An 18550-nucleotide genomic window follows, 5' to 3' on the forward strand; every position below is an offset into this window, starting at 1 on the left:
AAAAGTGTGCTCTTGTACAAAGATTACTGGAGATGATCGTCCATGCAGTAACAGGTGAACTACGCTATGTAACTCGAAATCAAAAGCGATATGTTTGTTGCCATAGTTATTTGTCCATCACAATATAAACAAAAACAGTTTTATTTTAGACTTTCTAGAATGTACATCCTAAAGCTTAATTTGTTTTGTCTGTGGTGAGGTCGACTACGTGGCAGTCCGCGTCTCTAACCACTATGTTATTTAACAATAGGTAGTCACTCAGTCAGTCACTCTGGCACACAATCAGACATTCGCTATTTTTGGTCGGCTCCACTTACGCGGTCCGGCAAAAAACACTAGGGGCCATTTTGCAGACACAGATTAAGCGTAGTCCAAGACTAAAACACAAGTTCAATGTAGTTTTATGTTAAATTAGATTTTTATAGTCCTAGACTAGGCTTAATCTGTGTCTGTGAAACCTGTCCTAGCAATGTAGTTGAATGATTTAAATGTCTTTAAAACAAAAATGGTGTTTAAATGGTGTACTGTACACAATCAACTAGCCTCCAACTGACTTAATGGAATGTTTGTCAGGTTTCATTCACACTATCAAAAAAATGTTTCTCTGTTAGTTTGGACAACACCTGGTGAACCCATATGTGATACCCACATGTCTTTGTTTTTGTTGGTAATATGGTTTTGGGAATGGATTTCTATATACTGTAGAAACAGAATATTTTTGAGAATGATGGTTACTCCAACACCTATTCCCTACGTGTCAGCTCTAAACTAATTATAACCATTGGTATCACGATTCAATGCTGATTTCATTCATTCAAGTTTGAATGTCAGGATTTAGCTGTGTTCTATGTCTTGGTGTAATTTATAGTTTATTCATAACAATAAATTGTGGGAATTTATTTATACTAAAACATATTATTGGAAGACATTTACATTTTACAGTTTTTCTCATTGTTAAAATGCTTTTAATGAAACTGGAGACCAGTTGATCATTTGAACTGTCAGTAATGAGCATAGCAGTGTTCTTTGTTTGCGTAAGAGTAATTTTCCATTGCATTCACACAAAATGTCAATTCTAAGCACAGTTTTGCATGAGAGTAAATACAACTGTACTAAAAACAAATGACTCTGAAATTAATGCCAAACAAAATATATACATTTGGGCACAGCTGATACAAACTACTATCTTGAATGTGAAACTCTGTTAACATATACAAATCCTCTTGACGCAATTATTTAATCAGCAATGAACTGTTATTCATGAAGAGGTCCCCTACAGTATGAGTTGCTATTTGCAAGAATGGACCAAAGAAAGATGTAGTTAAGGGAAGGGGGGTTCAGATGCATAGTGGTGGACTAGTTCAAAGGAGAATACGAAGAACAGATTTCATCCTTGTTAATGTCATGACAGAGATGGACGCAGGGGAATATCGCTACCTGAGTTTATGGCAGAGAGAGGAGCAAACTCTGTTTCTGAGACAGGGCTTCAACACATGGTGAAAATGTAACAAATTCATAATTTTTATGCTTATAGAAACTACTAATGAATTACAGTTGTAGACTGAAAAGAATGATGCCATGATGAAGATGAATAAATAGTACTTAACTATGCAAATAAAGGCTAAGGAAGCCAATTGAAAGTAAACAAACTCATTTTATTATGTTGTTCATGAGTAAAAACTGTATTTTCCACATATAAACATACTCAGGTTATCCAAAACAATGGACTCTGTAAAGAAGTATAGGTGTCCTTTTTGGAGGTTAAATATATATTATATAAATACCCCTGTTAAGCAGTGTGACTGTACTTGCACTTAAACATTTTCCCACTGAAACTGACAAGATGACACAAAGACAAAAAATTACACAAAGATAACTGGCAAAATACTTCCTTAACCAAATAGTGTACAAAGCCCTTTTTATTACTCAGTATAACACCAAAAACCAATCTCTCTCAAGGATGTAATATGACATTAGTGTTCAACCAATGTAAATTATATAATAATTCATAAAGATATCTTACCTTCTGAGCCTTTCTAAGTCATATCTGAGGCATTTTGAAGGAGATTAAGGATGAAATTCTGACTCATGAGGAACATTTAAGCTGTAAAACCTCTTAATTCTCTAATACCAATGCCTCCGCCCTGTTTGTGATGCTTCATTCTTATACAGTGTAAGAAGTTTAGATGGTATGTTGGTTTGTCTGTCAGTAGAATGTAGTGTCGTGGAGTCATAGCCCAGAGAACTTCAGACAGAGAGTTAGACACTGGGACGTAGAGGTTTGGACAAATGTTGCACACACCACAAAGTCAATCAAACAGGTTGCAGCAGAGTAGCCTATTGGCACCGTTGTAAAATGTACTCAGCTGTATTCATCTGTGTTCACCAGTTAAGGGACATTTCTAATGTAGACCTAAATGACCAGGTAAAGGGTTCATCACTAACCAGTGATCAATGAAATGAGTCTTGGAAATTAATGTCTTAATTAGGAACTTTCCGTTACTGGTGAACACAGCATAATATATATATTTTTTAATATTATTATGATTATTATAATTAAGTTTTTACACACACCTCTGCCTAGTGGCAGGGCCGTAGCTAATGCGTGGAAAGGTGGATATGATTCACGGGGCCTGTGGATTGGCAGGGCACACTGATTGTAATAATACCCACCTGTCAAAACACGTCAATTTGTCCAGTTTTTATTGAAATTCACACTATTTTATGTACTCTGAAATTAAAGCATAAACCAAATAAACAATTGGAGACAAAAGAAACAAGAAAAAATATGGAACAAATTGTAATAAAAATGTTTGACTCATCAAGGCAGCCACCATTTTGCAGGCCTAACAGCCGAAGGCCTGCAAAATGGTGGCATTCTTTCTACAATGGAAATCAAATATTGTTCAGAATGTTCTTCCCAACAATGTTGCAGAAGTTCCCACAAATGTGTTAGACATGTAGGCTGCTTTGCTTTCACCCTTCTGCCTAGTTTATCCCAAACCAGTTTGATGGGGTTTAAGTCTGAAGACAGTGCTGGCCATTCCCTGATTTAAAGCCAAATGTTTTACTCTTTTCTTCTAAGTATTTCTGACATAGCCTAGAGGTATGCCTAGAGGTCATAGCCTAGAGGTCATTATCTTGCTGTAGGATGATCCCCTGACCAACTAGGTGTACACCAGAGGTTATTGCATGGGGCTGCAATGCGGTAGTAGCCATTTTGGTTCGGGGGTGCCACTCTGTGCAAGTCATAGACTCTGGATACTGCTTGAGCATCAGACCATCACGTTTCATCCTCCATGTTTGACAGTTGGTGTCACACTTTGAGGAACCATCATTTTGCCTACTTGACAGCATACAAAACCCTGCAAGATGAACCAAAGATTTCAAAATGTGATTAAGCTGTCCATAAGACCTTCCAGTCATCAGTAGTTCACTGGTGGTGCTTCATAGTTGCTTAATTGCTTACTTTGACCAGTGGTAAGCTGTGTTTGAACTTCTTGTCACATGAGCTGACAAGAAATCAGCCGTTTTGTATAGTGGTTGTAATAATTATCGCATACCCCTTTGTCAAGGGAGAGAGTAATTCAATTATTTATTGCAGCATTAGATAGTCTTGTTCACAAGGTTACGGACCTGGTCTTGCTTACACAACCTCAATCTCATCTCACTCAATCTCTTCTCACTGTAACGTTACAAGCTGATATATACATTGAAGGGTGTGTCTACCTAGCAAAGATCAGGTTTCCAAGACATTAACCCCCATGCCAAATGGTCAATGTGAACATTCCTGGGGTTATCAGAGCGCAAGCTACAGAGAGATAATCTAAACAGAAAGGTTATCAAGGCACATCCACTTCCAATGAAACGTACATTCACATTGTAATTGTTAATGCTCAGATTCCACAGCTGCCTATCACTCAAGCTGTTGACTCACAGAAACTTGTCTTCTGATTCTGTTGCGGCTTTGGGTCTACTAGACCTCTTCCTGTCAGTTTCCAAATGTTGTTTGATGGTGTACAAAACTATACTCCCAGACACCTTGGCTTTCTTTACAATTTCTCTAAAGGAAAGACATACACTATAAGGGTTATAATGGTCTGTCTGTCTTTCTTTGTTAATTGCCATTATGATAGCACTATATTACTTCCTGCAGTACAACACTGTCCAAATAAGGGGGTTGTAGTAACAGTCTGTTCCAACACTGCTTTTAAACAGACGGGATTTGTAAGTTATCAACAAAAGTTAGGACACTGGTAGGAACAGTTAGCATCAACTTTCAAAGCTTAATTTACTCTAATTGCTGCAGAACATCTGTAAGTTGTTAACCCATCACTTGTTCTTTGACAAATGCCTTTTTATAACTCTAAAATGTATATTATTTTAGTTTTTGGTGACCTAAACTTTTTTTTAACCTCTGTCAGTTTATTGCTTACATTTGAACCATTTCAGATTATTCACTGGACTTAAACTGCTTAAATTTCAATAAAACTCAAAGTTGGTGTGTTCTGAAACTTTTGACAAGTAGTGCATATATCGTAAGGAGGATTCCAGGCGACGGGCCTGCTTAGTGGTCAGAAGCATTGAGGGGTGCAGGATTCCTGCAACAGCCTTGCTTAGTAGTCAAGACCATTGGGCCCAAAAATATTGATCCCATAGTATTGTTATCCCGCCATATTTGTGCCCTCTTCTGCCTCTATCTGGAGCCTTTTCATCCTGACATCCAGCCAGGCATCACTTTATGTCAGTGAAGAGTTTGGTTTATACTGGGCAGTGTGGCTGGAGCCTTATCCTGGCTCTCTGGAGCCTTATCCTGGCTCTCTGGAGCCTTATCCTGGCTCTCTGGAGCCTTATCCAGGCTTACAGACACAGCAACCGCATTCCCAGTAGGGGCACTAGGACCAGACAGTGCCAGCACATCTAACACAATCTGTCTATCCTCCACTTTAACCATTTAACTCTTTGGAATGAATATAGAAAAATGTTCGGCTAAGGATCTAGATCCACTTTACAACACTTATTAAAACCTCCCATGTAGTGTTTTTAACTCAAAAGAAGCCATTACACTAAACTACAACAAATCATGCTGTCAAAGCTGCAAAGTTCAACACTGAGCTACAACACCACACACAACAACTACACAAAACAACTCTACAAACAAAGAGTGCGGGCACAGGCTTCTCAATGTATCCTGGATGAGCCCCTAGATCCTCCCAGGTGTAGCTCTTTTGGAGGTGGAGGCGTAACTATCCGTGCCTGGCAAACCACTGCAAAAATACAGGGATGACACCCGCTCACATCAAACCTAGTGTATATAACAGAGGGTCATCAGCGGGGAAATGTTTAACCCAGGGTATCTTACCTGTCCTTTCTCCCTGAAAAAGGAAAATGGATGGAACACAGAAGGAAGGACAAGCATGAACACTAACAAAGGTATTGAAACCAACACTTAACCATCCATAGTCGACGTCATAAATATTTCGAAAAATAGATTCGCCATAATCGTCCGATTCCAATGGTATATTATTTGTAGCCACTTTCCTGAAGCGTTCCGTGTATAATTGGGGTTTTCCGTGTATAAAATGGGTTGTATAGTTGTATAGTTTGGGTTGCTATGAGAACTTTTCACCAGGCAATGACATTGCCTATGCATCTTAGAAAGGCTCATTTGTACACCAGAATAAATATTACAAGCGTGTACATCACTATATATGATGTTTTGAACCATAAAACATCGTTTGTATTATATATAAGATATAAAAATAAATATTTAGTCAAAATAGTATGGGGATGTTCTTGAGTTTTTGGGAAGAAGTTGGTAATTTTTCTGAGTTTATAAAATATATAAGTCCAAACGTAACTAGCGATCTAGTGCTGTTTTTATTGTAGCCAGAGGGGTTGCTATTACCAGGATACATCATAATAGGTTGTATCTGTTACAGAAATAAATCTAGGACCCAAAATGTCCCAGTAGTGAAATCCGGCCGAAAGCCCCATAGGCTACCAAGGGTTAACAAATACTCTGCAGTAGAGAGTTATTTTGTCTTTTTTTGTTGTTGATTCTACTGTTCTTCTGATTGCATTTAATTGGTCTGGGTTGGAAAAAGAAGGGTTAATACCAAAGAAAAGAACATCCAATCAGAATAGTTCTTTGGTGGTCTCTAGGCAGCTCAACCAGAGCTAGCCATTCAGGATCAAGACAGTAGAATCAGCCAATCACAATTTCACTTTCAATAGGTGGGACTGCTGTGGAGGGGGTAAATGACGTGTTAGGACTTCTAGAAGTTCCACAGACTTACTGAGAGCAAATAGCTAGCATTTTCTTTGTTTGATAAAAAATTTTGAGCTGCTGAAGCAGTTGGTCAGTGATGGTCTGGCGAGGCATATCTTTGCAAGGTTGCACAGACTACCATCTGCTAGCCCATGATACCCTGACTGCTGTTAGGATGAAATCCTCAGATCCATCGTCAGACCTTAAGCTGGTGCAGTTGACCCAGGGTTCCTCTTAGTGTAGGACAGTGCCTGGCCTCATGTGGCCAGAGTGTGTAGTCGTTGGATGATGAAGGCATTGATGCCATTGACAGGTCCTCACGTTACCCAGACTTGAATCCAATTGAGAACCTCTGGGACGTTACATATTGGTGCATCTGACGCCGCCAAGTATCACCACAGCCTGTCCAGGAGCTTACTGATGTCCTGGTCCGGGTCTGGGAGGAGATCCCCCAGGACAACATCTTCTGTTTCATCAGGAGCATGCCCAGACTTTGTCAGTGCATACAGGCACGTGGGGGCCATACACACTACTGAGTCACATTATGAGTTGCCCTGATGAAATTCCCGCAAGTTGGAACAGCCTCTGATTTCAATTGTTTACTTTGATTGTCTGTGTGAGTTTGAATCCAGCCCTCCGTTGGTTGGTGATTTTTGTTTCCATTGACTGTTCTGTAATTTTATTCTCAACAAATTACACAATGTACAGTTAAGATTCAGATCTTTAATATATTTTGTTCATAGAGACCCAATGTGTGATTTAAGTGTTCCCTTAATTTTTTTTTAGAAGTGTAGCAATCCCCATAGACAATGAGCAAAATATGCAGTACCAATCCCTCCCATGAAAAGCAGGGCTCGACAACAACGATGGCCTGATGGCCCTGGGGGTCATGATTCAAGGAGATGGAGGCAAACGCAGAGTCGAAAAATTTAGCTTTTAATATAAACAGAAAGAAAACAAAACTTAGTGCTGTGCACTGAGATACAAAACAAACTAATCACTGGAACCTGGAACGCCACGGTGACAACGCAATGACCGACAAGAAACACTGGGGCAGGGTTAGGGTTAGGAACTTACATACATAGACTAACAAGGAGAATAGAAACAGGTGGGGGCTAAACATGTGAACGGAATATACTGATTAACTGAAACGAGAACAGAAAAGACCAAACAAGGACATGACAAACCAAGGACACACAGAAAAAACAAAGTGGAACGGTACCTTCCGGCCGGAACCGTCACACCGGGCCAGTAAAAACTGAAGTTGGAATAATAAAACTAGTAAGTCACTGTCCCGTTCGGCCCAATGCCATTTTTTTTTTTATTGCATTATAAACTTGACATCATCCAGTTTTTTCATCATCTGGCACGCACAAATCACTACCTTGCAGCACTTTGCGAGTGCTGTTGGCCAGTCAAGAGTTGAGCAGTGATGTGACATGTGGCGGTCTGGTATTCTTGTTCAATAAAACATTTAAAAACGTGCGCAAATCACTCAAGCGCAGAAGGCAGCGAAGGATAACTATTATATATTTAGAAATTGACCTATTTCCAATGAGAAAATGGGCAAATCTGTGATTTTTCATTCCATAATGGTTACAAGTGCCAAGTACCCTGGCTCACTCAGTACACCTCAAAGAGGATTACAACAGCATCAAGACTGGATGCCTTGAAGTATGATGAGTACGGCTGGAAGGTCATAGGAGACTTCAACATGGTGGCATTACTGATGGGTCTCCAAGGCGGTTTGACCAAGTTTCAATGCAAGCTTTGCCTTTGGGACCAAAGCACACTACCACAGGTGGGACTGGCCACAGCGGACCGACCGGAGCCACTGGTGGACCCCGGAAGGTGCTGATGACACCACTGCACATGAAATTGGGCGTTATGAAACAATTTGTCAGAGCTCTAGATAAGGAGTAGGCAGCCTTCAAGTACCTTCAAGACTTCTTCCCTAAGCTGTCTGAGGCGAAGGTCAAAACCAGTGTCTTCATCAGACCACAGATAAAGAAGATCCTGTAATGCAATGAATTCCCCAAGAAGCTCACTAGTAAGGAGAAAGGAGCTTGGAACAGCTTTGTCGCAGTGGTTCGAGGCTTCCTGGGCAATCACAAGGCCACACACTATTTGGAGCTGGTTGAGAGTCTGGTCAAGAACTACGGCACAATGGACTGTAGGATGTCCCTGAAAGTCCATATCCTTGATGCTCATCTTGATAAATTCAAGAAGAACATGGGAGCATACTCGGAGGAGCAAGACAAGCACTTCCACCAGGATGTGCTGGACTTTGAACGCCGCTACCAAGGACATTATAACGAGAACATGAGGGAAGACTACATGTGGGGACTGATTCATAAAAGTAATTTACAGTATAATCGTAAATCTCGAAAAACGTCTAAATGTTTTTTTGTCATTTTTGTATTACCTTAGTATGAATACATGTTAATGTGGATTCACATTTTTTTTTTCTGACTTTCTATTAATGAAAAGAAAAATGTGCCCGTTTTCTCATTGGAAATATTTGTAGGTACAGTGATATATTTCAAAATATCACTGTCGTGGTTACAAAAGCAAAGTTTGTGGGGAATAATAGCCATTTTCTATACTTTTGAGGCATAAGCAGTTAGGAAGTAACACTTATTACCCAGGAACAAAATAAAAATGTGCATGGTGTCATCAGTAACAGGTAGTAGTGCCAGATTGAATATGTATTGAGTTTAGTGAACTTTTTGAGGTCAAAAGATACCGTTTTAAATTTCATTTAGTATATCTTATGACACTCTGGCCATTATAATCCAAAACATTAGAATGGATAGACAGTGCAAAAAAAGATAGCTGGAAAGGCAAGAAGAATGTGGGATACCAACCTCACTTTCTAATTTCCCTTCCCAATGCACACGCCTAACCACTGCCCCACAAAGTCTTGTCAGATATTATGGAAAAATACGTCTATATAAACACTAAATGTGATATTTATTCCTGATGAGCAGAGTTTTGGTTTACCAAGATTTTATCTTTTGTTCATTGTGCATTATAATGTTTCACTGAATCACTCAACTGATTACCAATCCTCATTACTGGAGAGTTTTTTGTATTTTGTAGATACATTTTAAATTCATCACAGCACACAGCTGTGACAGTAAATCACCTTGAACTTGATTGATTATCAAGGACTCTTGCTAACTGTGTTGTTTGGTTTTTTAAGTTGATGAAGCAATAAGGTGAAGGATATTTAATTCAAATCTCAATGGGCTATACAAGAAGAAAAAGAATGTGTGTTTGTGTGTGTGCTCTGTGTCACATGAAAATATGAATTGGGTTTTGTTAGGTTAGGGTTATGTTGGGTTATGTGTTAGGTTGAATATTTTTGATGTTAGGGTAATGATAAAGCATAGAAGTTAAGTTATTGAGGTTTTGGGTCTACACATTCCTCCAAGGGAAATAACATAGTTTTGAACAGCCTTTGTAGGACGAGAGAAGTTTGTCTCTTTACCATTTTAACTAAACATTTAGCACCAATATGTTTTTAAAGCATTTTTTATTAAATGGCAGGATTGTAATGTAGACCACTTGGAGATTTCCATAATTGTAATGAGTTAATTCTTGCTATTCCTACATACAGTAGGTCCCAGAAATGACTAAATAATCCATGTTGACGATGCATGTGGGGAGGATTGCGGCACATCACAGAATACAAATGGAGAAACAGCAATGATGCTCGCTCCCTGACGAGCTCAACACCTATGCAAGGTTTGAGGCGACCAACACAATTCCTTCAGTGAGGCTTGCTGAGGAACAGGTCGACTACACTCTGTCCCTAACCACGGCTGACATGAGAGGAGTTTGAAAAAAAGTGAACCCTTAGAAGTCCCCAGGGCCAGATGGCATTCCAGGCCGTGTCCTCAGTGGGTGTGCTGGCCAACTAGCGCTGGTTTTCACCTCCATATTCAACCTCTCCCTGTCTCTGTCTGTAGTCTCCTCCGGTTTCAAGCAGACTACTATCGTCCCTGTACCAAAGAAACCTTCCATCACCTGCCTGAACGACTACCGCCCTGTAGCACTGACTTCCACCATCATGAAGTGCTTCGAGCGAATGGTCAGAACATTTGATCCACACTTCCCATACCTTTCGACCCCTTTTAATTTGCATACCGCCCCAACAGATCTACGGATGATGCCATCACCCTGACGATACACACCGCCCTCTCCCACCTGGAAGAAGGTAACACATACATGAGTAACACCTCCCTCTGCAATTGGATCCTGGACTTCCTGACGGGCCGACCCCAGGTGGTGAGAATGGGCAACCTCACGTCGTCTACACTGACCCGGAGCATTGGAGTCTCATAGGGCTGAGTACTCAGTCTCCTCCTGTACTCACTGTTCACGCATGACTTTCAAGGCCACACACCGCTTCAACATCAACCTCAAATTCATGGACGACACTACCATCCTGGGTCTTGTCTCCAACAATGAGACCACTTACAGAGAGGAGGTAAGGAACCTGGCTACATGGTGCCAGGACAACAACCTCTCTCTCATCGTATGTAAGACTAAAGGGATGATCGTGGACTTCAGGAAGCGGGTCATGACCCCATACACATCGATGGAGCTGAAGTGGAGAGAGTCTCCAAATTCAAGTTTCTTGGTCTATTCATCAAAGATGACCTCACTTGGTCCAGACAAGCGAATGCAGCATTGAAAACTGCCCCAAAATGACTGCTTCCTGAGGAGACTTGTGAAATGTAGCATGTCTGTAAAAACTCCCACCAACTCTACAGTTGCACCATTGAAAGCTTCCTCTCAGGCTACATTACTGCCTGGTACGGCAGCTGTTCCGCTAAAGACTGCAAGTCCCTCCAGAGAGGCCATAAGGCTCCTCAATCAGTAACACTGATCACAATGATCACACACGAACATTCCAGATGCTCTGATGCCCTTTCAGGTAATTTAATGGACATTACATTTAAAAATCGATGCTAGTTTACATTTTCTATGTATATTACTGCCATACTTGCCTTTTCTACAATATTCAGTACTACTACCAATATTGCTGCTAATCTACAGTACTCTTTTTAAAGTTCTGCTAATTACAGAGTTGTGTATATGATCGCATTATCCTCATGATATACAGTGGGGAGAACAAGTATTTGATACACTGACGATTTTGCAGGTTTTCCCACTTACAAAGCATGTAGAAGTCTAATTTTTATCATAGGTACTCTTCGACTGTGAGTGACAGAATCAGGAATTCACATTGTATGATTTTTAAGTAATTAATTTGCATTTTATTGCATGACATAAGTATTTGATACATCAGAAAAGCAGAACTTAATATTTGGTACAGAAACCTTTGTTTGCAATTACAGAGATCATACATTTCCTGTAGATCTTGACCAGGTTTGCACACACTGCAGCATGGATTTTGGCCCACTCCTCCATACAGACCTTCTCCAGATCCTTCAGGTTTCGGGGCTGTCGCTGGGCAATACAGACTTTCAGCTCCCTCCAAAGATTTTCTGTTGGGTTCAGGTCTAGAGACTGGCTGGGCCACTCCAGGACCTTGGGATGCTTCTTATGGAGCCACTCCTTAGTTGTTGGCTGTGTGTTTCGGGTCGTTGTCATGCTGGAAGACCTAGCCACGACCCATCTTCAACGCTCTTACTGAGGGAAGGAGGTTGTTGGCCAAGATCTCACGATACATGGCCCCATCCATCCTCCCCTCAAAACGGTGCAGTTGTCCTGTCCCCTTTGCAGAAAAGCATCCCCAAGAATGATGTTTCCACCTCCATGCTTCACGGTTGGGATGGTGTTCTTGGGGTTGTACTCATCCTTCTTCTCCCTCCAAACACGGCGAGTGGAGCTTAGACCAAAAAGCTCTATTTTTGTCTTATCAGACCACATGACCTTGACTCTGAGCTCCTCCCGGGTGACCAAGCTTCTCACCCTATCTCTAAGTGATCGCCCAGCCACCCTGCGGAGAAAGCTCATTTCGGCCGCCTGTATCTGGGATCTTGTCCAAAGCTCATGACCATAGGTGAGAGTAGGGACGTAGATTGACCGGTAAATCGAGAGCTTTGCCTTGCGGCTCAGCTCTTTCTTCACCACGACAGAGCGATACATCGACCGCATTACTGCAGAAGCTGCACCGATCCTTCTGTCAATCTCCAGTTCTATCCTTCCCTCACTCGTGACCAAGACCCCTAGGATAATTCACACCAAGCATTATGTCATGTTCATTAACTAGTGTGGAATCTGAGCATTAACAATTACAATATGAATGTACGTTTCATTGGAAGTGAATGTGCCTAGATAATGAGAACAACAGAAACCTCTTCTCTTTAGGTTACACTCTGATAACCACAGGAATGTTTACATTGACCATTTGGCATGGGGGTTACTGTCTTGGAAACCTGATCTTTGCAAGGTAGAAACGCCCTTAATGTATAGGCTAGCTGGCAACTATCTTTACAGTGAGAAGATAATGGAACATTCACCGAATGACATCTGTGCTGCAATTTTCCAATAAACTTGAGCAAACTTCCCCCTCGATTTGATACGGGTTCTACATTATTTGACCACTATACGTAGCCGCTGATTTCTAACACTACCTACACTTCATACAGTATTAGGGTATGATCTCCCTCTCTCGTCTGTTGTCGACCAGGGGCCCGGTCAAGGATTCTAATTCTCCCAAGCAAAATATCACTGTCACTTTTCTTTTGTTAGAAATTGGTTTAATGTTAATTAAGCTCCCGTTCCCAGGTTAAGAATAGGGTAAGCATAGAGACATCGCAAGCAGTTTCCATTTGCAATAAGAGGCAGTTATGAATTCAAAAATAACTTCTATTCACATTTCCCTCTAATGTTAGACCAAATATTTTGTAGCTACTGGCAAAGAGTTACTAATTTTGACAATTGCAAACAACCATTTACCTATATTTAAGATACTTTTTGTGTGATGAACACAGCAACACACAATTAGCCTAATATTATATTTTCGACTCAAAACCACATTTTGTAAATTAAATACCAACTCTACAATTCAAAATGCAAAACACTTTCTATACATACAGTACACTATCAAGCATGGCAACCCCAACTCAGTGTCTAATAATCCTCTCAAAACACGTTTTCTATCCAAGAGGAACATATAGTTAATCATAGTGCAATTTTCAAAATGCTAACAGTTGATGGCATTACAAAAACTGCATTACTTTTCAGTTCTATCTGCATAAAAAAGACAATAGGAAATTGTTTTTTATAATTCAGATTCCTTTTACTGTAAACCACTCCCCATTTTTTGGAGTGTCAAATGCCTGCATTTTTGGAAACATACTATCTTTACTTTACAGAATGTACAGTAGAAAAAAGTAGTAAGAGACAGAAATGCTGCTGTAAAAGCTTTATTAGCAACATAGAACTCTTGCCAGTGTTCAACAAAAAATTCACCCTACATGACCCCTGCTTCCAAATGTGTAAAAACAAAACAAATTACAGTAAACCAGCTATTTCTCAGTGTTTCAGTGATCTGTTCATTCAAAAATGCTTATCAGCTGTTTCAATATAACTTTTGAACTGTGGTTGTTGCAGAAGTCGAGCCGTTATGCTATATTTAAGGCTTTGAACATTAGGCTTGAAAATGTGACTACATTTTGGACAAAAGGATGTTAGCGATGGTAAGAAACTGTAAAGTGAACTGAATGTAAAATTAGACACCATTTGGTTAGTCATATCATATCTCTCCCTCCTCCCCTTCCTTTTACTTCCCCTCCAGATACCGGTGATGACTGGGGCATTCATGGACTCCTCACCCAATGACAACTACAGTGGTGAACACTCACTTTTCAACTCCTCGGCCAGCGTCCATGCTACCTCCATGGCTGCCTCATCCCAGGCCCAGCAGGATGACCCGTCCTCGTCCAGTGATGCTGTCTGGCTTTGGATTGCCATCATCGCTACTATTGGCAACATAGTGGTGGTGGGAGTGGTCTACGCATTCACCTTCTAAATCACCTTCCTCTCCACCTAGCCAAGAACTAAAGAGCCTCTAAGCAAGAGTGTCACATAATATATGATCAAAGGGCTCATGGAGTCTGAGGGTTTTATAGCTCAATAAAATCATGTTTAGGATAGGAAGAGTGTATTAAATACACACAAGTTCAACTGATGTCTGAAGGGCATTTTCAGCTTTAGTCGCCCAACTTTCAAAAGACATTGCACTCCAGAATGTTGTTGTGTTGCATTGTGGGGTTGAAAGGGGCTTAAGACACAGACTTGATGAACAGGACCATCTTAAATGTTCCCCAGATAGAAGAGAGGCAATTAGGAGGACTACTGCTTAATTATTTGGATGAACAGAGACATGAATTTTAAAACATTTAAGGGACGCTGGGATTAATTCTGCATTAGCTGTGGGCTCAGCTTCTTAATGCTCATTATCTATTCTTCCAAAGGAAGACTTAAAGTATTATATTTCCTTTGTTAAATCAACAGGAAATGGACCTCTCATGAAAAATTCCTACAAATGGCTTTTAGATCCTCAGAGAGCAAATCTGCACCTGAAACCAATCAATAAATACATTGAGCAGACATTTAACTTTTTTACAACAAACTTTGCAGAAAGACATCAAAGTATATGAACAAGGTAAACCTGAAATGTATAAGCTCGGTTTTCTTTTTATGGGCAGGAAGATTATGTAGTTTTACTGTAGGTTGGGAACCTAGTTGTTATTTAGCTTCTTTCTTTGGAGTGTATTGTGTTGTATACGCTAAAATAGTCAATGAGGCAGAGGGGTTGGTTGGGCCTACTATGTCTCAGAGTAATTTTTTAAAGATCTACAGAGTATAGAAAATGTTACATTATTTTCTTCCCATAGGTATTTTATAGTATGACAAAATGTCAGGGTACAAAACTCTCTGGAATGTTCAGATCAACACAACTTGCCCTTTGTACCCTAGGACACATTTCAGAATGAACCGCAGTAATTACTTTAAAACGGACACTATGATACATGGTAAAATATCAAATTATGTACGATATTATCGACTGTGAAAGCACCACCTACCACTGTGGTTTCAGAATTGCCCATATTGTGCAATTTCCATTAGAATGTCGGAAGCTTAGATATGTAATATGGCAGCTGTAGGGGTTTGGATTCTAACTTCGGTGACAATTGACCAAATTTCAACTTTTCAAGGTTTAACAAATAGTTGTAGATAAAAGGCTACAACAGAATTTATGCATTAACCCACAGAGAAACGTTTCAATAGCAAACAACTCAACTGGGTAGTATTGAACACATTTTCATGACTACAGTGCCCTCCACTAATATTGACACCTGTTAAATTTTTTTGCTGTTAATCCTCTTGGTTTATCATCTTTCATTTCAAATATTCCCAAAAATCTAAATGGTTTGAGTGGACAAAGAATCTCCAAGGATCACAACTAAAGAATTGCAGATGATTAGTTGGGTTTTGGCACCAGAAAGTATCCAAAACTACGATTAGACGGCACCTATATAACCACACGTTGTTTGGGAGTTGCCATAAAAAAGCTTTTGATTGATTTGATTCATTGTATTATTTGATACATTAGCACATTGCTGCCACAATTTTGTGAATAATTTTGTGAATAATATTTTAACTGTACTTGGTACACATGGCTCATGTGGTTGTGTAGTATACATTACCATTAAAATATATGTTTAAGTAGAAATATATTCCTCATGCAGGTATTGTCATTAGACAATAAAACTGAATTGAGAAGCTTCTGTTGTGTTAATGTGTGAATTCTATGGTGGCAATTAATCAAAAAAATATTTTAGGTCATTTTGAAATGTACCCTTGGGGTCAAAGATTAATTTGTGTTAACATGAACATTCCAAATATGTGCCTGTGGATACCAGTGAATCTAGGTTTTATTATGTTTAACGGGTATACTTGAGCGTTCTCACATGCCGACGGTACACACCATATGAGAGAAATATATATGTGATATCACACAGAAAGCTACCATTGACACCCTGCTGTAACAGATTTTCAAACTCTAGGGATCTTAAAACAATAAATACGGTCAGCCCAAGTTTTAGATGTCTGGTTCATTTACAAAAAAAAGTCTGGTAATAATAAAGCTGGGCATTATTTCATCTGTTTCTGTCAAACTAGTTTCTCTAAATTTAGAACTGTACAGTGAATCACATTTGTGCTGCCATGGGATCCAGAGGCAGTTGTTACCATGGTGATTAATCCTTATCCTTAATTGAGAATATTAACAGTCTCTTTTCTAGATTCTAGCCTTTGGTGTCACCACAGTGGGGATTCTCACATCCCAAACTCCATCCAAGTGTTCTACTAGCACACAGATTGTTGTTCATGTACCTGGATGTGAGGGCTCTACTGCTCTTAAGGTTGCCAGTAACAGCGCTATTACGATCAAAACTAATGACTGCTTTCAGTGCAGAAAAGACCTGAGAAGAACATACAATACTCAATATATGATGATGGAGACTTGTTAGCATATGTATTGTAAATTCTAATGATATCATTCTAAATCTTAGCGCCTTTTTTTTGTTCAATTAATAATTTTTGTATACTTTCTTGAAGAAAAAAAAAGACTTTGTAGAAAGAAAGTTGTAGAGAGTTGTCTGGCTATATAGCATCTACCCATGCTACATATTGGTGTTTATTTATACAACACACTGGTACTTGCATTAAACATCTGTTATAGAACTTCCTTTGAATTGTACTATATTAATCAAAAAAATTGAGATAAGTTAATTCTTGTACTTTTTTATGAGAGTATATGTGTACGTGTTAGCAATGTTGTAATTCACATGCACAATATTCATTTTTTGTAAAATAAATATATACTATGAAAGTTCCAGGATTTCTGTCTCCATAAATCTGTATTGCATGAAACTACACTCACCTAAAGGATCATTAGGAACATCTGTTCAATTTCTCATTAATGCAATCATCTAATCAACCAATCACATGGCAGTTGCTTCAATGCATTTAGGGGTGTGGTCCTGGTCAAGACAATCTCCTGAATTCCAAACTGAATGTCAGAATGGGAAAGAAAGGTGATTTAAGCAATTTTGAGCGTGGCATGGTTGTTGGTGCCAGACGGGCCAGTCTGAGTATTTCACAATCTGCTCAGTTACTGGGATTTTCACGCACAACCATTTCTAGGGTTTACAAAGAATGGTGTGAAAAGGGAAAAACATCCAGTATGCGGCAGTCCTTTGGGCGAAAATGCCTTGTTGATGCTAGAGGTCAGAGGAGAATGGGCCGACTGATTCAAGCTGATAGAAGAGCAACTTTGAAATAACCACTCTTTACAACCGAGGTATGCAGCAAAGCATTTGTGAAGCCACAACACGCGCAACCTTGAGGCGGATGGGCTACAACAGCAGAAGACCCCACCGGGTATCACTCATCTCCACTACAAATCGGAAAAAGAGGCTACAATTTGCACAAGCTCACCAAAATTGGACAGTTGAAGACTGGAAGAATGTTGCCTGGTCTGATGAGTCTCGATTTCTGTTGAGACATTCAGATGGTAGAGTCAGAATTTGGCGTATGAGAACATGGATCCATCATGCCTTGTTACCACTGTGCAGGCTGGTGGTGGTGGTGTAATGGTATGGGGGATGTTTTCTTGGCACACTTTAGGCCCCTTAGTGCCAATTGGGCATCGTTTAAATGCCACAGCCTACCTGAGCATTGTAGAATAAAGGCAGTTCTGAAGGCGAAAGGGGGTCAAACACAGTTTAGTATGGTGTTCCTAATAATCCTTTAGGAGAGTGTATATTGAAATGTTCTATTCAATCCAAAAGGGAAATACATCAATACAAATGTATGTAAAAGAATACTGAGATACTGTATTATATAATGGCAATGTAAAACATTTACTAGTAGGAGCTAACCTCAGTCATCTGTCCCTGGTCCTGCTCATGCAATCTATCAACAAAAACTGCCCAGCCCACTTGTTACAATGACCCTCAGTTTATAGCCATTCATAGTTTTCTACACAGGGCAAGGGATAGTAGCTCAAAAGCAGGTCTAAAAAAGTTACAATTGCTTTTCAGATTTTGAAGTAAGTTTGTCCTGATCATGTTACTGTTACTAAAGAGATGCAATTACATTCAGTGTGGTTAAATTTCTCCAGCCCCATTCCACACCTTTTTACACAAATAGGGGCCAGGACACCACTTGGATTTTGTTTTAACTGCTGATTCCTGCTTATAAGGGTTTGAAAGCTATAACATTTCAATA

At 39.7% G+C, this 18550-nt stretch overlaps 1 protein-coding gene across 1 annotated transcript in view; it reads left to right on the top strand.

Annotated features, from left to right (window-relative positions):
• LOC106024658 (uncharacterized protein C14orf132) overlaps positions 1-17071 on the top strand; it is a 31510-nt gene extending 14439 nt beyond the window's left edge. Inside the window, exon 2 of the mRNA XM_013137370.3 lies at positions 14049-17071. Coding sequence (XP_012992824.1) covers positions 14049-14282 — 234 coding nt within the window. The 3' untranslated portion in view covers positions 14283-17071. The remainder of the gene's footprint in view (positions 1-14048) is intronic.
• The last annotated feature ends 1479 nt before the right edge of the window (positions 17072-18550 follow it).

The sequence above is a fragment of the Esox lucius genome, chromosome 15 (assembly GCF_011004845.1).
Source record: "Esox lucius isolate fEsoLuc1 chromosome 15, fEsoLuc1.pri, whole genome shotgun sequence".
Taxonomy (NCBI): Eukaryota; Metazoa; Chordata; class Actinopteri; order Esociformes; family Esocidae; genus Esox; species Esox lucius.